The sequence below is a fragment of the Misgurnus anguillicaudatus genome, chromosome 3 (genome assembly GCF_027580225.2).
Source record: "Misgurnus anguillicaudatus chromosome 3, ASM2758022v2, whole genome shotgun sequence".
Classification (NCBI taxonomy): Eukaryota; Metazoa; Chordata; class Actinopteri; order Cypriniformes; family Cobitidae; genus Misgurnus; species Misgurnus anguillicaudatus.
In genome coordinates this window covers 18,684,700-18,707,544 of record NC_073339.2, presented here as the reverse complement: position 1 = coordinate 18,707,544, position 22,845 = coordinate 18,684,700, and the positions used below count along the sequence as shown (strand labels likewise).

At 39.0% G+C, this 22,845-nt stretch overlaps 1 protein-coding gene and 1 long non-coding RNA gene across 17 annotated transcripts in view; one reads left to right on the top strand and one right to left on the bottom strand.

Annotated features, from left to right (window-relative positions):
* Positions 1 to 22,845, top strand: part of tenm3 (teneurin transmembrane protein 3) — a 693,684-nt gene that overhangs the window by 657,801 nt on the left and 13,038 nt on the right. For 12 of the 16 annotated variants that reach the window (XM_055205043.2, XM_055205039.2, XM_073862719.1 and 9 more), the window contains 5 exons: positions 8,088 to 8,337; positions 10,390 to 10,410; positions 16,234 to 16,466; positions 17,192 to 17,346; positions 21,216 to 22,090. In XM_055205043.2, the coding sequence (XP_055061018.1) occupies positions 8,088 to 8,337; positions 10,390 to 10,410; positions 16,234 to 16,466; positions 17,192 to 17,346; positions 21,216 to 22,090 (1,534 nt within the window). The remainder of the gene's footprint in view (positions 1 to 8,087; positions 8,338 to 10,389; positions 10,411 to 16,233; positions 16,467 to 17,191; positions 17,347 to 21,215; positions 22,091 to 22,845) is intronic. The other 4 variants (XM_055205045.2, XM_055205042.2, XM_055205054.2 and 1 more) reach the window with 1 other exon arrangement.
* LOC129444400 (uncharacterized) overlaps positions 7,268 to 22,845 on the bottom strand; it is a 44,631-nt gene continuing 29,053 nt past the window's right edge. Inside the window, exon 3 of the long non-coding RNA XR_008644412.2 lies at positions 7,268 to 8,332. This is a non-coding gene — a long non-coding RNA (uncharacterized lncRNA). The remainder of the gene's footprint in view (positions 8,333 to 22,845) is intronic.

Below are 22,845 nucleotides of genomic sequence, written 5' to 3'. Positions count from 1 at the left end.
CTTCTACCTCAGGTTGTATGCTCTGATAAGGCACAGGGTGTCTGGGTCACTGTTCGGTTTGGTTGTCTACATACCACAGCTAGCCCAGGCTCCAGTCAGACGTTAGTAATCTTAAGAGCTATACAATCCCTTGGTTATGAAGTGCACTCCTACTTTCACTACCACTTGCTGCTTTAATGTGTGCAAATATACTTAATATATATACACACACATCAATCTGTCACCCATGTCTACACTAACACATACACATAAAAGTGGCATTCTGACCCAACCTTCCCAATTCCCTTCTCTCTCTTACTTTCCTTTTTATCTTAAGAGCGCTGCACACAAACACTCAAACACAGTAAATTCGCCCATGCTAGAATAGACTGCCCTTTCTAAATCCCATTGAGTTTAGCTTTAGTCATGTGCAGGCATGTAATGCAACTGTGAAGCTGGCACCATGAGCCGGCCGCACCTTTCTCTCTGATGTAGACCACCACTGCCTAGGGGGCTTACCTGCATCCCCTCTCTCTCACTCGCCACCCCATTCCTTTCATCTGCCCTTATCAGGCTCTGTCAGTGTTCGGTGACCGTACCTCCCCTCCCTCAACCTAACGGCAGGAGGTCAGGGAGACCGATTCAAGCCACTTCTCTTTGGGACCGCAATTACTTCCAGTCTAAAATCTTCAAAGACTGTGTGATTGAGGGAGAGCACGTTTAGAGATTTCCTCCTTGTCTTAAGGACACGTGTGTGGTACGGACTCGATTGCTTATTGCTAGTTTTGTCCTGACTCTGAACACACCGTTTTCGCATTATTCAAATTGACTTTGGACCTGTCGGGAAGGAGTTACTTCATGAAATATTAATGACAAAAAAAATGCCAGCGAGATATGAGAAATGAACACAAGGGGAGAGGCAAAATGATTAAATTAAATTGATTTTGGTAATACTCGATGACCACTCATCTCACTCTTTTTCCCTCTCTCTCTCAACCGCATACGCACACGTCATGCAGCTACAAAGATTTATTGCTGCTTTTTCACACAGTTTTTATATTTTTCAAATTAGCTGACAATGCGAAGATAAACAAATCCTTTGAGAAATGATGTATTGCTCCAAAATACCAAAGGCCCGGAATCAAAACTTCAGTAAGCCAATACATAAAGAATTTTCTTTTTTTCCAGAAGACATAGTTTTCAACATGTTTTTGCCAAATACATTTGCCGTTTTATCAGATTCCCACTAAAGTAAAAAATAAGGATTGAACATTGGCAGAAGATGTAGAGATTGAGGTGAGTGACGACGAAGGAAGCGAAGTAGAACAAGAGAGATGAAATAATATGCTGAGGAAAAGAGAAAGAGGCAGTGACAGATGGCTTGTGAGGCGTAAATGGAAGAAAATTGAGTAGACTACAGCTCTTGCTCTATAATCTCATCTAGTTTCTGACCTAGCATAAACACAGCGACTATAAACTCCAATTCAAGCCTTTATTGGCAAATCACCGCTTTCCGCTCATGACCTGCCCCCTCCGTCGGATTTATATATAAACACGCGATATCAAAGAAACATGTACACATAATCATTATGAGCTGAGGGCTGTCTCTCAGCATGCCTCAATGAATAATGCAGCACATCCCACGTCGCGATTTGGGGCACGTCATAATCTTAAAATGTGTAATTGAACACAGTCATTGTGTTCAATGTGTGCGTGGGGCGTACGTATATCCGCTTGCAGTATTATTCCCAGCTAGTAGATCAAACAGGTGCAGTGTGTATTTCATTACTGTATGGCCGCGAGTCATTTGCATTGAAGAGCGACCATGTGCATGGCTCCAATTAGTGTTTTTTGTATACATGCGTGTCTGTGTGTGTATTTCTAGAGCAGCCTCCTTTAAAGAAGATCAGTTTGAAGTCAAGGTCGTGGGCCCTCAGCAGGCTTCTCTTGTCTAATTTGTCTTTGTTAACACAGACCATCGCCTAAAAGTAGTCTAGAAGACACCGCGTCCATCTCCTTCCCTGTACCACCATCCTTTTGGCCTCTCACTTTTTCGGCCAAACTTCCACTCGACGGCTTAATCGATGGTGGGTTGTTGATCAGGGGAGCAGGTATATTGAGATTTATGTGGACGTTTAGACTGCGGATTCAGTGCGGACCGGTGGCCGAGCACACCCGAGAGGGGGCTTAAGATGGCGTCATTGATCTCGCTCATAATTAGGCGCTAGATGCAGAATTCCAGCACGTTGCCCGATGTGAATAATTTAGCGAGCACAGTATGAAGTCATCCTTTGAAGTGGAGCTTTGAAGACCCACCCTCCCAACCCCATCTCTAACACCCCGCCGTTTTCAAAGCAACTTCCAAAAAGCATCTAACTGTGCTCTCAAAAAAAAACCACTCTATTGAGTTGGACACTTTGAGTTCACCTGCGCACTTTGACTTAATGTGTGAAAGAAAACTTCCACGCTTCTGAAGATCTTTGTTATGCAGTACTGTGCAAAAGTCTTAGGCCACTATTAGATTTGTTGTTTTTGCAATGGTATAGTGTTATTATGGGATATGTTTTAGAATGCAACAAGAAAATTCAGGAAATTTGTATGTAGTATTAAAAACAGAGTAAAAGTATTTAGGTTAAACACCCCTAAATTTAGCTGTATTTTCTTGATGAGCAAAATGACCTAAGAAAAAAGGTCTAGTTTTTAGTAAAAAAATATACAATTTAAGTGAATTTGTGCATAAAACAAGGAAAAAAATCTGCCAATGGGGTGAAAAAAAATCTTGAAATAATATTTTGCTTGTTTTAAGCACAAATTTACTTAAATTGTACATAAGAGAAAAAATAAAAAATAAATAAATTGATTGACGGACATAATGGGTGATTCTCGTGAAATTAGACTCATGAGGTGTCATGAAACATCTTGATAAAAAAGTAAATGCAAAGTAAGAGTATCAAAATAAGCAGCATATAGTTACAAACATCTCTTCATGTACTATTTTGTACATGATTTCAAATGACATCACACAAACCATTTTTGTTGTTTTTTCCACATTTAAGGGGAAATTTTTCATTACCGCAACGTGTCCATGACTGGATTTGGGTTCTTTGATATGGAAATATTTATAATTAAAAAATCTAAAAAATAAAAAGCTTCAGTGCATGTTATACTATACACATTTACAGTAAAGAAACACGTGGTATTTGGTGATCATTGGTAAATGTAGAGATATAATAAGGAATATAAATGTGTCCAAGAAAAAATTTATCATCCTCCGCAACAATTTTCAATCATTGTTTAAGCCCTCAATGAACTAACATTTTCAAAAAAAATTATTTGGTAGGGACATAATTGACTGTGACACTCAAGATGGCTACCAGGTCATATTTTCTCTCCAGATAAAAGTTGAAATTTTGTTGGTCATAGTACCTAGACAACTTTTTAGTTCTCATTAACCAAACATAAGTTTGTAAATGCATATATTTAATGTAATATCATGTTGCGGTAATGATAATTTTTAAATGATAATCTAAAAATTTTAATAATTCTATAGGAAATATTTTTAAATCCTCTAAAAATAATGGTTATAGTAAGTTCAGACCTTAATCTTATACGTGCAAAAAAAATGGCTTCAAGTGCTTTTTAAAAAAATCTGATGCTGGACACATTCTAAGCATGGATTTCGTGAGAATCACCCATATGGATGGACATTAAAACTTGTTAAAACAACAAAGCTGGTGGTTGTGGCCTATGACTTTTGCACTGTACAGTATACTTTATGTTGTACAAATAGATGCCCTCTTCAGCAGTCATACAGAGATACATTTTCACTTTGCGCCAAGGCCATAACCAGGTCTTGAACATTAGAGGAGACAAAAACAAAGTTTTATACATGCATATACATGTAAGTAGGCCTATATATTATTTTATCTCACCTTTAAGTTGCTCTGCAAATTTTAGGGAGACAATTTGGCCATTTTTAATTATTGGGGGGACATTTCCCCCTGTGTCAATTGTGGTTACAGCCCTGCTTTGCGCTGTTCCAAAAAAAAAAATTCAGCATTTTAAGATAAGCGTTTTTCACAATAAGACCACACTCTATTGAAATCAATTGAGAGACGAGTCTCATGCAACATCTGGCACAATGAATCTGCTGTCTACTAGGGCATCCAAAATGGGCCACTTATGAGATTTCATGATGTTCAGAATGCAGCTGGCTAGAAAAATAGAATACAGTCCACTACAGTAGGTTTTCAAACCTGTGCATCTCTCTTTCCCTTTCTCTTTGGGTGGAGGAGTTGTAAGTATGCACTAGGAAGTTAGTGGAGTTCACAGTTGACAGGAGACTTGTGGTGGACTCCAATTTGAGCACTTAGAGTGGATGACAGTGGTTTGTGGTGGCACATGTTATTTCTGCTCCGTCTATGAATCGCTCGTCTCCCCCTGATGCCCTCCATCTCTTTTCTCTTTCCGTCTTGTTTGCTTTTTCTGAGAGTACCAGCAGCCAGCAACCCTATTAAATTCAGCATGCAGTATTAAAGTCTAAGGCCTAGCTTAGCAGGTGTCATGTGTCCTCAGTTCTCTGTCTGGTACTTGCCATTTCATGTGATTTTTCTGCTTCTGCTAAGAACGTAAACGTCTGCCGAGAATATCAATGTGAATTTTAAAGCACACACGCCTTATTTCTGGGCTTTTGTAAGCATCAGTCAAGATCTTCGGAGGTAATTCATCTTGTTTTTAAGAATGGCCTGGTTTTTGTTTGCTAAATGAAACTTTCCATTACTTGCCTTATTACATTTACCGTATGCTATTGACCTGTTATCAAATAAATGGAGAAAACATGCTGAAGTGACACATGCTTGATTTTTTTTAAAGGCAAGTTGTTAAAATATGTTTTCTTCCGCAATGAAAACAGGTATTCAATAGCTAGAGTAAATTCCTTATTGCCTTCATATATTTTATATATATAAAACAAGGCTAGCAGACTCTAATCAAATCTCTGCTATCAATGAAATTTTTATGAAAAAAAAATTGTGATAAGGTGTCAACATCAAAACATTTACCAATGCGAACATACTAGTGAGCATGTCAATACTAATGCTTGTCTCTCCAACCATTTGCAATTCACTTTCATATAAAATAAAATATCGCTGTCCATAATCGTGGACTTTAGTTATTATTCCTCCTGACCCTCCTCCCCTGGTGTCGTTCTTGATCCAAACCAGCATTAAAGAAAGATCAAAAACTCTAGGGGCTGATAAAAGACCCCCCATGTTCAAACGTATTGCTAACCAGAGGCTTCATCTCTCCTGCATGTTCCAGGCTACGGTCGTCATGTTTCTTTAAAAGTTTACTAGAAGTTGTGTAAGGTTTTTTGATAAAGCTTTGAAGATTGCACAGAACACTTGTCATCATTTGTAATGGGTTATACACCCTCAGCCAGTCAAATGCAACCCAGACTGGCCGATTAAGACCGTGTTAGCATGCTGGCTATGACACTGGATAATCTTTTGTTATTATTGATTATAGCCTTAGTAACTATTTACACATTGATATTGTACAAATCTAAAGCACCAATCCAAACCCGAATACAAGCAAGCCCAAACCCACAGTTTGTGCTATTTCCACACTGTGTTTAATACACATACACACATACTCAGCGAGACAGATAGTCACAAATGCTTTTTCCACACAGAACCAATCTAACAGGCTCACCAGTTCACAGTTGCTGTGGCTGAGATTATCCAGGGTATATAAGCCAAATTCGTATATAAAGAGATGCAGTCACGGAGAGGAATACAAGAAATAACATTCACAATGGGTAATGATATGGGTAATAACTTGTTCACGTACTGTAAGGTAACGCCGTAATGGATTAACTCCCTAAAAAAGAATAGCTTTAACCAGCTTTGCTGGTCTCTCAGCTAGGTCAAATTGATCTGTTTGATGATTTTAGAGAGGTTTTTGGCACTTTTTCATGCTGAGACATCAGTTTGAATAATAAAGTGATACTAAGCATGCTTCTAAAAATTTGATGTTCAACCCAAAGGATTGGTCAATTTTCTTTAAAAAATCCAGATAATTTACTCACCACCACGTCATCCAAAATATTGATGTCTTTCTTTGTTCAATCGAGAAGAAATTATGTTTTTTGAGGAAAACATTCCAAGATTTTTCTCATTTTAAAAGACTTTTAGGACCTCAACACATAACAGTTTTAATGCAGTTTAAAATTGCAGTTTTAAAGGACTCTAAACAACCTCAAACGGCAAAAGTGTCTTACCTAGCGAAACGATTGTCATTTGTGGCTAGAAAAATAAAAAAATATGCACTTTTAAACCACAACTTCTTGTCTTCATCTGGCTGTGTGATGCGGCAGTGCGACCTCATGTAATACGTCATCACGTCAAGAGGTCACGGATGACGTATCCAAACTATGCCCCAGTGATCACAAGCGTGGAGAAAGAGGATCGTTCCGATGTTGTTGTCATACACTGAAAAAAATGATTCATTGAATTTAATCAATTTTTTTGGGGTAAGTGGTTGCAATCAATTTATTTAAGCTACATTTAAACAAAAAAGATTAGTAACGTAAAATGAAATATAAAACTTTTGTTTAAATGTAGCTTAAATGGATTGATTGCAACCACTTACCTTGAAGGAATTGATTAAATTCAATTAATCATTTTTTTCAGTGTATATGTAACACGTGACTTTTCCACGGCATTACGCAATTACGTGAGGTCGCGCTGGCTCGTCACTGGACAGGAGGAAGACGAGAAGTTGTGGGTTAAAAGTGCATATTTTTTATGCCAAAATGACAATCGTTTCACTAGATATTTTTTTTTAAAGTTTTTATCATTTATTCATGCTAATGTTAGTAAGTTTTAAAACAGTTATTCATGTTAGTTCATGGTACATTAACTAATGTGAACAGGTACAATGTTTTATTTTCAAAAATAATATTAGCAAATGTTGAAATTATCATGAACTAAAATGAATAAGTGCTGTAGTTTTGTTTATTAATAGTTGATTTTAGCTACACTACTGCATTAACCAATGTTAACAAATACAACCTTATTGTAAAGTGTTACCACATTTCTTTTGTTTTTACTAAATTTACGACTGATTCCATCATGTCAATTATAAAATGATCAGAACGATACTTTGCTATAAGGCAGAGAGTTTTGTGAACCAGTTTTACACCTTCAATGCCCTTCAATTATTCTTTTAAAGGTACAAATCTTTCGAGGAAAAATATGCAAAACCAAAATTAATGACTGCTTTGAAATGCTAATAGTAAAGAGTTTATTTATTTCTCATCATTGCTATCATTAGTTAGATATGTTTGCATGTTTATTTATATAATTGTCTAATTATGTAATTACAATTATGAAAGATAATAATATTCGTTTTGTTGGCAAAGGTATGGATGACAGGAATATTTAATGAGCTCCACTGCTCTGGTCTGTATCAGATTGTAGTGTTATTATATCTGTAATGAGACAGCTTAAATGAACTGTAAATGATAAAATAAACAGCTTAGATAAACATGTATCTCATTCAGTAAACATGTATATAGTTTCACCTGTATATACAGAACATGTGTAAGATAAGACATTAAATTTATGATTTTTACTGGGTCTGAAGAATTTAATGCAAATTGAGTTTGGTAGGGCAATGCTTTCATTGGCAGCTGAAAGAATCATCAAATAAAACAAAATATTTAATAAAGGTTAGTGTGAGGCATGAGGCAGTGGCTGGCCCACCCAGTCAGAAGAGACACAAAGCAAAAGAAAAAGTCAGGTACAGTAAGAGAAGATTGTAGGTGTTATATAAACTAAAGCAAACTTTTGTCACCTTGAGCAACTCAGGATGCCACAGGGTGTACTGTTCCTGGAACACGTCACCCCAAAAGACAAATTAGAAGTTGCAAATTCTTGCAGCCGCATTTACATACATTTCTGCAGAAGTGATATTTTATTATGTATATAGTTTCTTTGTTTGCTAATTTTAATATTGTAAATAAAACACAAATGAAAGTTGGCTACATAAAAAAATCACAAACCTGGCGTAAGTTTTTTAATAAGTATGCTGCTATTGTCTTGCAGGTATCCTGTACAAAGGCAACGGTGAGAATGTCTTCATCTCCCAGCAGCCGCCAGTGATCAGCACCATTATGGGTAACGGGCGCAGACGCAGTATCTCCTGTCCCAGCTGTAACGGGCAGGCCGATGGCAACAAGCTGCTGGCTCCAGTGGCTCTGGCCTGCGGATCCGACGGTAGCCTTTTCGTCGGAGACTTCAACTACATCAGACGCATCTTTCCCTCGGGGAACGTTAGCAGTGTTATGGAGCTGAGGTAAGAGACGGAAATAAAAAGAAGTGTCAAGGATCAGTGGTACTGATAATATTAAACAGTAGTTTCAATGCTTCACAGCAGCCCAATATATATATAAAACAACATGCACAAAGTGTTTAGGTGGGTGACTCACTACTGGTGCTCACGGCCCTTTAATGCCAAGAAGAGATGCGTATTCCCATACCTTTCTTTTTATCATCCAACACAAGCCTTCTATTAAGCTATTCCAACCCACATCAAAGGCTTAGCGTGTTTATTTACAGGGCTCAGGGAAATAACATTGTTTAGTTGGCAGCGATATTCTGAGAGCGAGTTTTTTCTTCAGAGAGATTTAATCACTGCTATTTTAATATGGCTGTAAAGGTGTTGACTGCACTTGCGCTTAAATTTTTATTGAAATTTAACTGCAATTATTCTGCTGGATACAAGGCGTCACTATTGTACTTGATGTTTCATCTGGCACTCAAAAATCAATTTAGCTAAAAGCACACCTTAAAATGCTGGAACGAAAGTTAAAATTTGGAAGGCAAAACTGTTAATGCATGTTTTTTTTGTCCACCTCCATTATTCTTAAATGGGAAAATGTCACCCAAAGGTTTTTAGAAATGTCAAATTTGCTCATATAGTGCTCATGCAGGGGCACAGCAACCATTTATTAAACCCCCTCCACATTTTAAGTGTGGGTCTGACTTTAGGACCCAGCAGAAGCCTCTGTTAAACGGTCACTTTGGCAGTGAGCCCAATAAAGGTGTAAGCAGTAAATGATCATTTACTATTTCCTTTACCTGTCATTCAGCAAGGATTAACTGGGTGTGTGCTACGTCACCTAAATAAATAATATTTATGAGCTGACCCTTCATGTGTCCCCCCACTTTTCCTATTCCTACGCCATGAGAATAATGGATGTTTTGATTTAATAAGGCTAAATCTCACATATTCAAACTAGATTCTCTCCATGCTGTGATCACTACGTGTGTGTATAATCTAAACCTGCCGAAGTGCAAAGCTGATACATTACAACCATAAGGTGCACACATGTGCCCTTTTCGTTTCAAACCTCAAGACCTGTCATTTCCTTTCTTTAGATCTAGAGCGGACTCGCACATACACACGGAAAGAGAGACGCACACACGCAGATATTCTTTCAAAGTGCTCTCGGGGCACCTCTGTACGAAATCAGAGCCGCGTCTCGGGCCTTTTACGGACTCTTGCCGAAATGATCATAAATTCTTCCATCACACTCGACGGGGCCTAACGGGCCCTCCATGTCACTCCTCGCTCTCCTGTAACACCTCATTTAGCCATCGCAGTGATACATGACCACTGTCTCTTATCTTCTCTATTGCCTTATCACCTATTCCCTTCGCTTTCAGCCTAAATCGTCTGTCTCTGGTCCTTTTAGTCAGCTCTTGTTTTCCATCTCATGTTTTCCCTGTCTGTGCCTTTTCTGTCATTGACACTTACTGTATTTTTAACCTTATCTTATCATCTTTCTTTCCTTCCATCTGCCCCCAACTTGATACCCGCGTAAAATCTTTCATAGGCACAAGCGCTCTATAAATGGCCCAGCACTTAACAGGTTTCAATATCATCTTTGTGTGTATTGCTGCTACTTTAAATTAAATTCCTTCATTAAAGCAGTAAAACACAGGGATGGAGCAAATGAAATGGTGGTCCTCTGTGTGACATATTCACAGCGTGGCTTCCGTAAGTTAAAGGCAACGCTTCTTAAGGAATTGCTTTTCATTGTCTGGGACACAATCAATTTGCTATTATGGGCCAGTTAACCTCAGCGTGTGCCGTGAGCTCACACTGTTCCTCAGTTCCCGGGTGGAATATTCACACATCTAACTCTGTTTAAGAAACAAGACAGAGTACAGTTAACAGCCCTGCCTCTCTCCTTTATTTCCCATCAATGTGTAAGGAGAAGATTAATATATGCACATCTGTTTTTTCCCTCCTTGACAAAGATTTATGTGCTGCTGCGCTTTTACGCTCTCTCCTTTTTCTTATCTCTCGTATTTCTGCTCTTTTTTCCTCTGCTTTCCTAAGAAATAAAGATTTCAGACATAGGTAAGCCGTTCCAACTATATACATATATATTTATTTTACTTGTCTCGAATACACAGCATGTCCTTGTCTGATGCATTCTGACAACAAATCCGTTCATTATAAAATGATTTGTCTTATAAATGTTGTTGCATGCCGTCGGAAGAGAAGCAAATATGTCACCTGCCTCAGATTGTCATGCAGTACCAATGACAGTTTTAGGTGTTTTTTATTGCATGATATGGTACTTCATTTACGTTAAAGCCTTGATTTCCAAAGAGGGTTATTTTGTACCCCAGGGTGGGTTTTTAGGCAGGTTCCAGGAGGTATATGGAAAGTAATTTGCTTGGTTAAAACTGTTATAAAACTATAAAATATGAATGCTTTAAAATGTCACTGAATGTGGTCAGCTGTTGACGTTTAACGGATTTAAAATAACAGTGAAGTGTTGGTATGGAGGAATATGCATAGGTTTTGCATTAAGGGATTTCTGCACTGTACTGTACAATTTTTCTCAATTCAAAAGGTTTGTTTAAGTTCGAATAAAGGCAACATAGGCCTGGTTTCACAGATAAGGCTTAGCTAATGCCTTAGTTAACTCTTTCCCTGCCAGCCTTTTTTATAAAGCTGCCAGCCAGCGCCAGCATTTTTATGATTTTCACAGAAGTGTAATGCCTTCCAGAAAATTTTCTTCTTTAAATATATAAACATACAATATATCAACCTGATCTCACAACGTTCTGTGGGATAGTCACAGAATTTTTTGCGCATTTTTCCATGGCATTCTCACGGATCTCCGCATTTTTCTGTGGCCCTGCTACAGACTGTCTTTTTCCGTGGCATTCTCACAGATTGGTTACTCAACTGCTTTTTCCTATTTTCAAACCATTTTCGCTTCAGTTTAGGGTTAGATTTGGTGTTTGCGTTAGTATGTCACTTTAACTATTGGTTTATAAAAAAATCTGATTTATTGTTTTATATTTTCAAACTTTAAACAATTGTCACCTGGTGTTGGGGTTAGAGTTGGGTTTTGGGTAGGGATATCATTTCATGTAAATCTAACCCTAAACCAAAGTGAAATGGTAAGAAAATAGGACAAAACAGTTGGGTAACCAATCCATGAGAATGCCGCGGAAAAAGACAGTCCGTAGCAGGGCCACGGAAAAATGCGGAGATCCGTGAGAATGCAACGGAAAAATGCGCAAAAAATTCTGTGACTATCCCACGGAAATTTGTGAGATCAGGCTGAATATATCAAATGAAATAACAGACCCTTTGCTTTCAAACAAATTTTATCAACTCTCAAATATGGGTAGGTTTATTCAAAAATACCAAATTTTAAGCAAAAAGCTGAGATAATTGTGTTTTTGAGACTCAGAGCAATGAACTGTCGCACATCGGACGTGTAGCTCAGGCGCGCGCCGTTCTATATCTATGTGTATTTTGCATTATGAAGTAGACACTATCTGACTAAGCTCGCACTACTTAATGTGCACTTCCGGTGTACGATACCTCCGAGTTGTACTAGATGCGACTCGGCGCGTCGGGTGTGCGACCCCTTAAGGGAATACTTACAGGTTTTATAAGTTAGTTGGGTAAGAGTGCCACCTGTTGGATAATAGCAGAAATATGGATTGCCGGAAAAACTCATCATTGGCAGGGAAGCAGTTTCTCTTAATTGACGAGTTAACTTGTCAATGGTGGGGAAAGAGTTAAATTAAGGTTTGAAGGGATAGTCTACCCAAAAATGAAAATTCTTGTTACAAACCTTTATAAATTTCTTTGTTCTGATGAACACTAAGGAAGATATTTTGAGAAAAGTTTGTAACCAAACCGTTTGTGGACCCCATTTCCTTCCAAAGTAGGAAAAAGAATACTATGGAAGTAAATGGGGTCCACAAATGGTTTCCCTTAAAGCATCTTTTATGACCATGCCTTAACAGAGATGTAACTGGTGTGTATCTTGAGACAAATCAATGTCACAGGCATTTTTTAAGATCTGTCAGTGGAAGTTATTTTCAGTTGAGACAGCTTAAACATGTGTTTTAATCTAGGACTAGCCTTAAGCCTAGTCTATAAAACTGGGGGTTAGTGAGATCTTTAATTATGTAATTCAGATGTTTCTGTTGAAAACCCTGCTCTGAAGGTCTCTCCGGTTATGACAACAGATTTGAATTCCTGATGCAATTGTTAAACTAATTCAACTTGATAGCTATCATTTTCTCAATTTCAGGAAAATCTTGCACATTTTGTAAACGGTTTTTGAATCAACATCACAAATCCCACATGTTTAAGTTTCCCATGTCAAACCCCCCACAATGAGAAATCCCTTTTCTCAGACACTGTTAAACCTCCCCCAGTTGGGCCATTTTGGCTGGGATATAATGGTAGACATTTATGTAGCTCAAGTGTAATAAGGGTAGCTTAACTGTGACATCTATGCATCTCAAGTGAGACATTTTCTTTTAATGTGGCATATTGCTTGAACCAGAAAGACAAAAGATGCCTTTTTTCAGAAAGAAAAAAAACGCTGAGACCTTTGATTCAGTGGTTAATGCGGTCAGAAAGGGTTTAAGAAAAATACACAAGACGTCAATTTTAGCTGACACTGGTGGAAACCTGTTTTCTCAGAGAGAAATTCAGGACATAAACCTCGCTTGACAGGTCTCCAGTACTCGAGTAAACGGCTCCAAATGTCTCCACCCTGAACAAGCTGAAGTTCCTGATAAATACTGCAAATAGGCCCTCACCATCTCCCAGATGTTTAAATAGTTCCACTTGAAAGGCTATGCATAGAGTGCTGTAGTCCTACATTAAATTCTGTTCGATACCTCTGTAGGTTTTAATCGCAGACGTATGTAGCTCATGAATGGAAATAAATGCCACTAATTTGAAGCGGGCCAGCCAAAGCCATTAGTGCCTGTTGAATAAATTTGCAACTGGGGATAGATGGAGGAATCCCATGGACGTGCTAGTCATTTCTCTTAGTCTCCTACCAAATCATTTCAAATGGAATTAGAGGCCAGCTCGGCCGTGTGGTTACACGGTGTGTGGGCAAAATAGTTGAATTAAAGCCCATATTTTTAGAAGCATCATTTTCCCCCAACATTTCTCAATGTATCGGAGAAACAAAAACGACCCATTAAGCATTAATGATTCTGAATTAATAAGTGCTAAGAGTTATTAATTCACAACCACAGTTTTTTGGCTGCTGAACATTATGAGGCACCTAATGGCTGGTGTTCGTCTTCCTCTCGGTCCAGATGTCTCGGCTAATCTGTATGTATCATCAAGTCGCGCCCATATATAGCCTAATGCTCCACAGAGCCTCGTAAACTTAAGAGATTATTGACCCAAACCTCAGTGTCCTTAAAGCAAGCCACATTTAAGCCTCTCGCATCTTTATTTCACCCCCACAACCCACAGTTGTGTCCAGTTGTTTCACGGCAATATGCTGTATGGTGCATTAACTGTAAGTGTCACATTTTCTACATAGCAACAGTGCTTAACATTGTGTTTTGAAAATGAGCTTTTCCGCTTGATCTCGATTCATTTTATCTTGTGTGTTTGTGTTGAAGGCTGCTGAAAGCTTGTTAATGCAAACTGTTATGATCTGGGAAATTAACACATGTAGCTTGTCCATTTATAGAGCCTTTGTTTTTTTCTCTTTTTTGATATCCTGAAACAAGATGATGGATTAGCTCAAACACATGACTCAAAGCAGTAACTCTGACCTTAGATCAGAAACTGAGGCTTTAATTTAAAATATAAATCAATGTACTTAACCCTTCTGATGCATGGTGTACAATACAGCGGGCATACCTTTCAAAGCTGTTTTAACCATACAGGGTGTGATGTGACATCTAAGGGTGATTATCTTTGACTCCTGACCTTTATGTGTGTGGATACATATGTGGTGGTGGGGGGTTCATGTGCTGCATTTTTTTCTATGCATGAAAAGAATGTATATATATTTATATAATAATGAAACATTATGGTGCGTTATTCTTGATGATTTAATAATTCATGCATCAGAGGGTTAAATAAAAATTAAGATATAAATAAGTAAGCAGTTCTTCACCGTACAAAGAAGCGCTTTAGCAGCTCTCATCTGTCTCGCAATATGTCATTGAGCGCGGCCTGCCCTGCAGCCAACCCTCTCGCGAGGTGTCTGTATCTATTCTTAGTCCTTAGTCACTTTTAATTGAAACACTGCGACGGGTTGTTGATTTTCTTCAACAGATACATCACTTCACGTTGCTCGTTGGCTTTTTTCCTCCGTCGTAGGGGTGCGTGTGGGAAGTGCAAATGATTGAAAGGATGTGACAGTTTGGTGGGCATCATTATGGTTGTGTCAGACGATAGTGATTTCCAGTCATAACGCATTAGGTTCAGTCTGACAGAGTGCTCAACTTCTTTCCCCTCTAACTGGTCGGGCAAACCAAGTACATTCGCTCATTTTTAACAATAACAGTCTAATGCTATTATGTCGTCTCAAAGCTTGTCCAGTCAGTTGTGTTGTTGTACGTGTACCTCGTATGTTTTTGAGGAATTTATTGATTTATTGACTTTTACAGAATACACAGCATATTCATAAAAAACTCATTTGTACCTAAATTTGTATTAATTTCATGCATTTTATACAAAATTGCATCTGTATAAAATCAATTATAGATCTTCTCTTAGAACTAACTTCAGTTTTCTTTATCGTCTCTTCGATTATTTTTAACTACAATTGATTCTAAGGTGATTTTTAGTAGATCAAACTATGGTCCCAGCTGTAACTTATTATTATGGGGCAGTTTTCTCGGACAGGGTTTATCCCAATCCAAGACTAAAATGCATGTTTGAGCTGCCTTAATTTAAAAACATCTTGTCATCTTCTCATATCAGTGCCATTTTTTCGTCTCAAGATGCACAGCAGTAGTGTTTTTTGTAAGGTTTGTTTGTAAAAACGACTTAAATGTCCTAATATAACTAAGGCCTAGTCCTGGATTAATATAAACAAATTGGTACCTCAAAGGTATACTGGTTGCAAAGAGTGCACATAAGTACGTCAAAGGTGCATATTGATACTGAATGGTATACTGAATGGTACATATTTTCAATGGGTACTGCCCTGTGACACCTAGGGACCATTTTTGTCTGATAGTATGTCAAAATCAATTCCCTTTAAATTAATTATAAAAATATTTTACAACGTTTCAACTAACTTTTAGTGTCTAAATAGTTTTTAATTATTTTTTTATTCAATAGTTTGAACAATAAATCTAGTTTTATTTTTTATTTCATTAAAATTATTGCAACTTCTTATGTAATTCAAAGACTAAATGTTTAATTGTGGCTTAAGTGTCCAAATACTTGTTCACGTGTTACTGTATTACAGTGGCGGCTCGTGACTGCTCATCCGAGGGGCGCAAATTCAAACCTATGTGCATCACGTGTTTTGTCAAAATAAGTGCCTGCTGCACACACGTCAAAACCGTTTATGATAAAAGAGACGCTCACATTTTACAAAATACACGCGAGAAACTCCCTTAACAGTAAACTCTTATTATGGATGAGATTATGCGAGTTTCTGGCAAACGCGAGTGTCTCTTTTATCATAAACCCTTTAGACGCATCTGCACCAGGCACTTATTTTGACAAGACACGCGATGCACATAGGTTCACTCGACGTGCAGAACACATATTTTGAAATTACAAACCACACACATGATGGGCTACATACATGTTGTGACGAACTTCACATCGAACGCCCTCAAAAAAGAAGTCACCGGCCGCCACTGCTGTATTATATAGCTTTTAATTCATTGTTTTGTAAAATGTCTACTTTTGTCCCATTAGCAACAATCCTGCACATAGATACTACCTAGCAACAGACCCAATGACAGGTCAGCTGTATGTGTCAGACACCAACTCTCGGCGGATCTTCAGACCTAAAGCCCTGACGGGAACAAAAGAGCTGCTGCAGAACGTGGAGGTTGTAGCGGGGACAGGAGAACAGTGCCTGCCCTTTGATGAGGCTCGCTGTGGTGATGGTGGCAAGGCAACAGAGGCACTTCTGCTGGGACCCAAAGGTAAAAAGATTAAAAACCAACAAACTAATATCTTTCCAAATATTCACAGCACAGAAACTGTGTAATACAGCTTTTGATCTTTGACTGTAGAGCGGATATCTGTTCTTATCTAAGGGTGCCTTTGATATTTAATTTTGCATGTAGATCTCTTATATTGACAAAGATAAATATTATTACATTTTGTGTAGTTTTGTTCATGGACAATGTATAACATTTATTAAACTGCAATACTGTGAAAGGCTTGTAAGATCCTCCTTGTGTGATATGAAAAGGTATTCATATCATCTAATGCATAATAATACCCACTCGTAATCATATGTTTATACAATTTTTGTGTGTTGCTTTTTCCAAAACTTATATGTAAGTACAAACCTCTGTCATTTTAATTAGCTTTCCAGTCAAAGCAAACTATAGTGTTTTTCCACATTTCCACACTAGCATTAGTAATTGAAACCAATACGACAAATGGCGTGAGTGCCACACAAACATTTTAAAGGCCTTTGATCAGGAACTTGAATCTCTGCATTCCTCTTCCTCAGTAATAATTCACCATCCGAAAGCAAACTGTGAATAATTCACCAAGCGCTGTGTCTTCAATGACCTGGAAACCACAGGGGCAAGCGTGACATGTGTACCAGTCGTGTTTTGGCTGTTTTGTAGGTGCAGTTTGTGTGTCTGTTTGCATCTGTCACATCTGGGACCTCTCTGTCTCTCCCTCAATGCAGGCATTGCAGTGGATAAGAATGGCTTCATTTACTTTGTGGACGGTACCATGATTCGAAAGGTGGACAGAAACGGCATCATCTCCACACTGCTGGGGTCCAACGACCTTACATCTGCTCGCCCTCTGACCTGTGATACTAGCATGCATATTGGACAGGTATATATCCACATTCACCTGATTACGGCATTGCATAAGCACACTTTAACCTCTACACTTCTATCAAAAAGTACAAGACGTCTGTATACCGAAATAATTTCAGTTAAGCAAAAGGTAGTACTTGCAACAAATGCCCAACAATAGATAGACTGTTAGACACTCATAATCTCTTGTCTACTGTCAGTATTATAGTAATTTAACAAGCAGCTGTTAGGAGCAACATGGCAGACAAAAAGAATAAAAAATCAGATTTGGGAACACATTTTGCCATTGATAAGTCACATCTGTGCTTCCTCAATGTTGAAAAGCATCAGCCATGTCTGCCAGAGAGTAATGATATGATTTATAGAGGAGTTGAATTGACTCCAGTTTTACCACTGGGCTATTTTTGTATATCAGACTTTGTTTCAGAATAAAAACTAAATCTTAGTGCAAAGATTATTGCTTATATTTTCATAAATACGGTAGCATGAAAACTGGCTTTGTTTAAAAAAATTAAAGCAAAAAGAATAATTTAAAAAATTTTGCCTTTTTAGACTGAAATGACCACACTTTCAGAACAAAGGTACAATGACGTTACAAAAGTTGTCACTGGGGCGGTACTTTTCAAAAAATACACTTTTGCACCTACATGCTGGCACCTTAGAGATACATACATCAAAGTCTTATATCTGTACCTAATGGCGCTTTTCCATCGCATAGTACCCTATGGTTTGGTTTGGTTTGGTTTGGGTCAGGTCGGGTCAGCTCACCTCACTTTGGCTTGGTTATCTTTTCCATCGAGTTTAGTAACACTTCAGAGTGGGAGGGATTATAGTCGTGTCGTTATATTTGCGCTGCCTACTGCTGTGACATCATACAAGTGAGTGTGTCGTTGTACACATTGACCACATTGCGTTTATCACCACCTATGTCTCACATGACAGTTTTTCAACAAAACCTGTGGCGTCAATCGACGCGCTCCGCAGAGCCTCATTTAAGTTGCATTTAAGCATATATGCAAACGTTGGCAGCCACAAACTGGAAGTCTGGGAAAAAACTGTTATGGTGTCCGTGATTCTCAACCTGTTGATGTTTTTCATCGCTAAAAGGGAGTTTGGGAACTTACAGCAAGGCACAGATGACAACAGGTTTACTCGAGACAGCGCAAGCTAGCATAAAGGTAAAGCTAATCTTTACATCATAGCGATGACGCTGGTAGTGACGATTCTCTCCGACCAATCAGTGATCTACAGTGTTTTCACGTCATGTTTTGGTATCAGCTCGGGTCGCTTGGAACCCTGACCGTGGTGGTACAAAAAAAATATTGTGTACTACGTACTGCACCCAGTGGAAAAGCCCCCAAAAGTAAGCGGACCCAAACCAAACCGTGGGGTACTATGCAATGGAAAAGTGCCACAAGGTACATGCTGGTACCTCAAGGTCACATATCTGTACAAAAATTTTACATATTAGGACCTTTTTAAAAGGTACCGTCCCAGTGACAAAACGGTACAACTGATCCAAAAACGGTTTTCACAATGATCCAACAAACTCTAATAAATAAATAAAAACATTGTGAAACTGGCTTTATTGGTAAAAGTATAGATATAATTGTTTTAATGTATTGTTATTAAAAAAGAAAGGTAAAGCAGAGAAGTACTGGATTTATAGTACTGGTGGTGATGAACACTAACATTTTTAAACCATCAAAATCCAGTTTGGTTATTCAGCTAACCACTTGTAGCAGACTGCATTCGGACCTGCTCTTCATCCAGTAAACTTAATACATTAAGACCCAAATCAGGAACACACTTGGAAAAGTAAGTAAAATCCAAACTCCTGAGGTCAGCCTTTTGTTGCAACTCCACCCTTAATATGAGGGACTTCCTTGAAGGGTTGGAGCTCCCCCCTCTGGCTGCTCTTACTCTGGTGTTAAATGCAGGTTAAATTTATCTAGATCAGCGAGCCTGTGGACAACATCCACACTTACAATTACTAGCAGTCAGTTATCTGCTGTTCCATTTTGTCTGGGCCCTTCAAAACTAGTGATGTGTCTGCTGTTATATTGGAATTTTATATTTGGCTCCAATTGCATAAATCTCTTGATTGAGAATCCTTCTCTTGAACAGAATCTTAGCTGCTTTCCAACTTTTGTACAATAAAGCATATCCCAACAAATCCATTTATCTCTGTAACTGTGATGGAGTTTGGGAAGGACATATTCAGTGCCCCTGGGTCCACATTCAGTGAAGCTCAGTGAGGTAAGGACAGACCTAGGTACGTAGCAGGTGTCAGCCTCACAATTACCCAAACATTCTGTCTGCATCACGTTAGTCCCCAGAGTACATGAAAGTGCTATAGTTTTATACTAAGGTATCAGATGGTGACCCTGTGAGTTGGTGAAACATTTTTTGAGCAGATGTCGTGGCGCATCCAACGTTTGCCCCAAGTAAAATCTTGTCTGGTTCATGCATTATGCAGAGGGTGGAATCACAGACGGTACTGGGCTAAGTACAGAAAGCTTTTATCCACAAGCTGCAGTTCAGCACCATTACGTTTTAATGTGGTGCTCTTCAAAGATGCTTAACCTGCCTGTGTGGCCAGAGTGCAGGTTCAGTCAACAGCAGAAAAAAATAGAGATGTCATTTGAAGAATTGATGACATCTGGCCAAAGAAAAGAGAAATCACAGATGAGATATTGATAAATCAATTGTTGTTCCAAGACAGCGATAGAAAAGAGAGCAAATGGAGACTTCTACAAATTTTTCGTTTCAGGAAAAAAATTATTTGCATTTACGCATTTGAAAGATCCGAGTTTATCTAAAGCGAGTTACAATGCATTACATTGTAATGTTTCGAACCCATTTTCCTTTTGTATTGCTAACCCGATGCTCTACCACTGAGCTATACTGGAGTTTCATAGAACATCACAATGGTGTCTCAATGGCCAAGATACCAAAGTTTCAAATAAATCCACATTATTTTACAAGCTCTTTAATGTTCCCTACATGTTAACAGCTTTGTCATTACTAAAGTGTCCTAGGAGGAAGTTTTCAATTAAATATCTCCGATAAAGTTAATACTTGAATTAAACACAACTAAGATCTCAGTTAATTCGCCCTCAGCTATAAAAGAGCAAGCATTGAGCAGTAAAATCATCCTGTGGGTGGTTGAGGAAATGTTCCAATCAAGCCACATAACCTGATTTTATTGAGAAAAAGTATTGCCATCAATGTTCATTTAAAGCTTTGAAAACACACTGACAATTTTATTGTCAGTCTAATTTTGCAAGGGCAAAGTTATAGATTATGCAGTTGCATAAGCATCCCCCCACTAGCACTTGCCAACATTATTGAGTCTGTTGTCGAGACTGTAAAGTATTCAAGAAATATTGAAACCAGATAATGCAGGCGGACGAGACAGTTCATTATCAAGGGAGGAATCCTTGTGCTTCCTCGGTATAAAGCCTGTATGAGACCAGAGAAGTGTTCTACTAGCGAGTCGTTTTATTTTCATTAATAGATGTCCAGACAAAACTGCCCTTGCAAACCATCTTTAGGAAGGTCTTGTTCAGACAATGGAGGTATTCCAATCCTCGGTGCAAACAACGTTGTTCTTATGTTTTCGTTTGCCAGACAGTTGTTCCCTCTAGGCGCTGAGGAATTGCATCCCGTTGCAAAATAAATGACCCAGCGACAGGCAAATCGAATGAACTAGAGGCACACAATGTATTAAGCCTCCAAAGTAACGGATCCTTCTTCATCAGTGTCAGACCCAAGCATCAAATGCGCACAGAGTGAGAGAGCAGGAGGGAGATGTAATAACGTGTCTGTGTGCGTGTATATGTAGGAATCCATAAGTGATCGACTCTTCTGTTTGGTCTCCAGGTGCGTCTAGAGTGGCCTACGGATCTTGCCATCAACCCTATGGACAACTCCATCTATGTGCTTGACAACAATGTGGTGCTACAGATCACAGAGAACAGACAAGTCCGCATTGTAGCAGGTAGGCCAATGCATTGTCAAGTGCCAGGCATCGAGTACGCTATGGGAAAGCGTGCCATCCAGACGACTCTTGAGGGCGCAACGGCCATCGCACTCTCCTACAGTGGTGTCCTCTATATCGCCGAGACGGATGAAAAGAAGATCAACCGAATCCGACAAGTTAGCACGGATGGCGAGATTTCTCACCTGGCGGGAGCGCCCTCCGACTGCGATTGCAAGAACGACGCTAATTGCGACTGTTACCAGACGGGCGACGGCTATGCCAAAGACGCCCGACTGAATGCACCTTCCTCTCTGGTGGTCTCTCCTGATGGAACGCTCTATGTGGCTGACCTGGGAAACATTCGAATCCGGGCCATACGTCGCAATCGACCTCCGCAAGGCTCTTTGGGTCTTTATGAGGTCGCGTCACCGGCCTCACAAGAACTCTACGTGTTTGACGCTAATGGAACTCATCAGTATACCATGAGCCTCGTCACTGGTGATTACAAGTTTAACTTCAGCTACAGCAATGAGGATGATGTCACGGCGGTAACAGACAGCAGTGGAAATACTCTCCGTGTTCGGCGCGATCCCAACCGCATGCCAGTGCGCATTGTTGCCCCTGACAACCAGGTCATTTGGCTGACGATAGGCACAAATGGAGGTCTCAAGACTCTCACAGCACAGGGACAGGAGCTGGTACTCTTTACCTACCATGGTAATAGCGGCCTGCTAGCCACCAAGAGCATCCAAATTGGCTGGACCACATTTTATGAGTGAGTTCTTCTGTTAATTCCTATACATATAAAATATCTGTGTAAATATTAACTCATTATTATAGAAAATGTAGAGTATGTGACCCTGCCTGTGAAAGTCATTTATTTTTGTTTTCTACAGCAAATCATTCAAAAGCATTCTGTGAAAATACAACCTTGATATCTTTAATATTAACTAAGGCAACGTGAAAGATTGAAGTCAATGTAAAAATCAAATTTTGATGCTCGTAATCTCATAAATAGATTATGAGACTTTAGGATTTCCCAGACAGGGCACACATATGACATTCACTAGATGGGCAGCTTTGCCAGTTTTTGGATTTTCAATGCATCTCTATGGTGATACACATTCCAGCTGCAGGGTTTAATGCTTCGCTAAGTCTTTTCTTTCAGCACAAGTACAGTCTGTAGTTACCAAACCTACCATTTGATATCACCACATGCTATTTAGAACATACTAAATGAATTTGAATGACATTTTTCGGCTTGAAGGTTTTACAGAATGCCACTTTGGGGTAGATCCTTCTGGTTGCATGTTGGACAAAGTGCCTTTGCACCCGCCCTGCCATAGCCACAGAGACACTGTGGGCATTTACAGGACTTACTGATTGTTACTACAGCCAGCAGTGTCATAATGGCTATTTGATTGTGTTGGTGGGTTAGGATTAATCCCCCTCACAGTCAGAAAATGTCCTCGGGCCGGCTTTGAGTTTGAGCCAGCTTGAACTATTATTCTGCTTAAAAAGCAACCCACA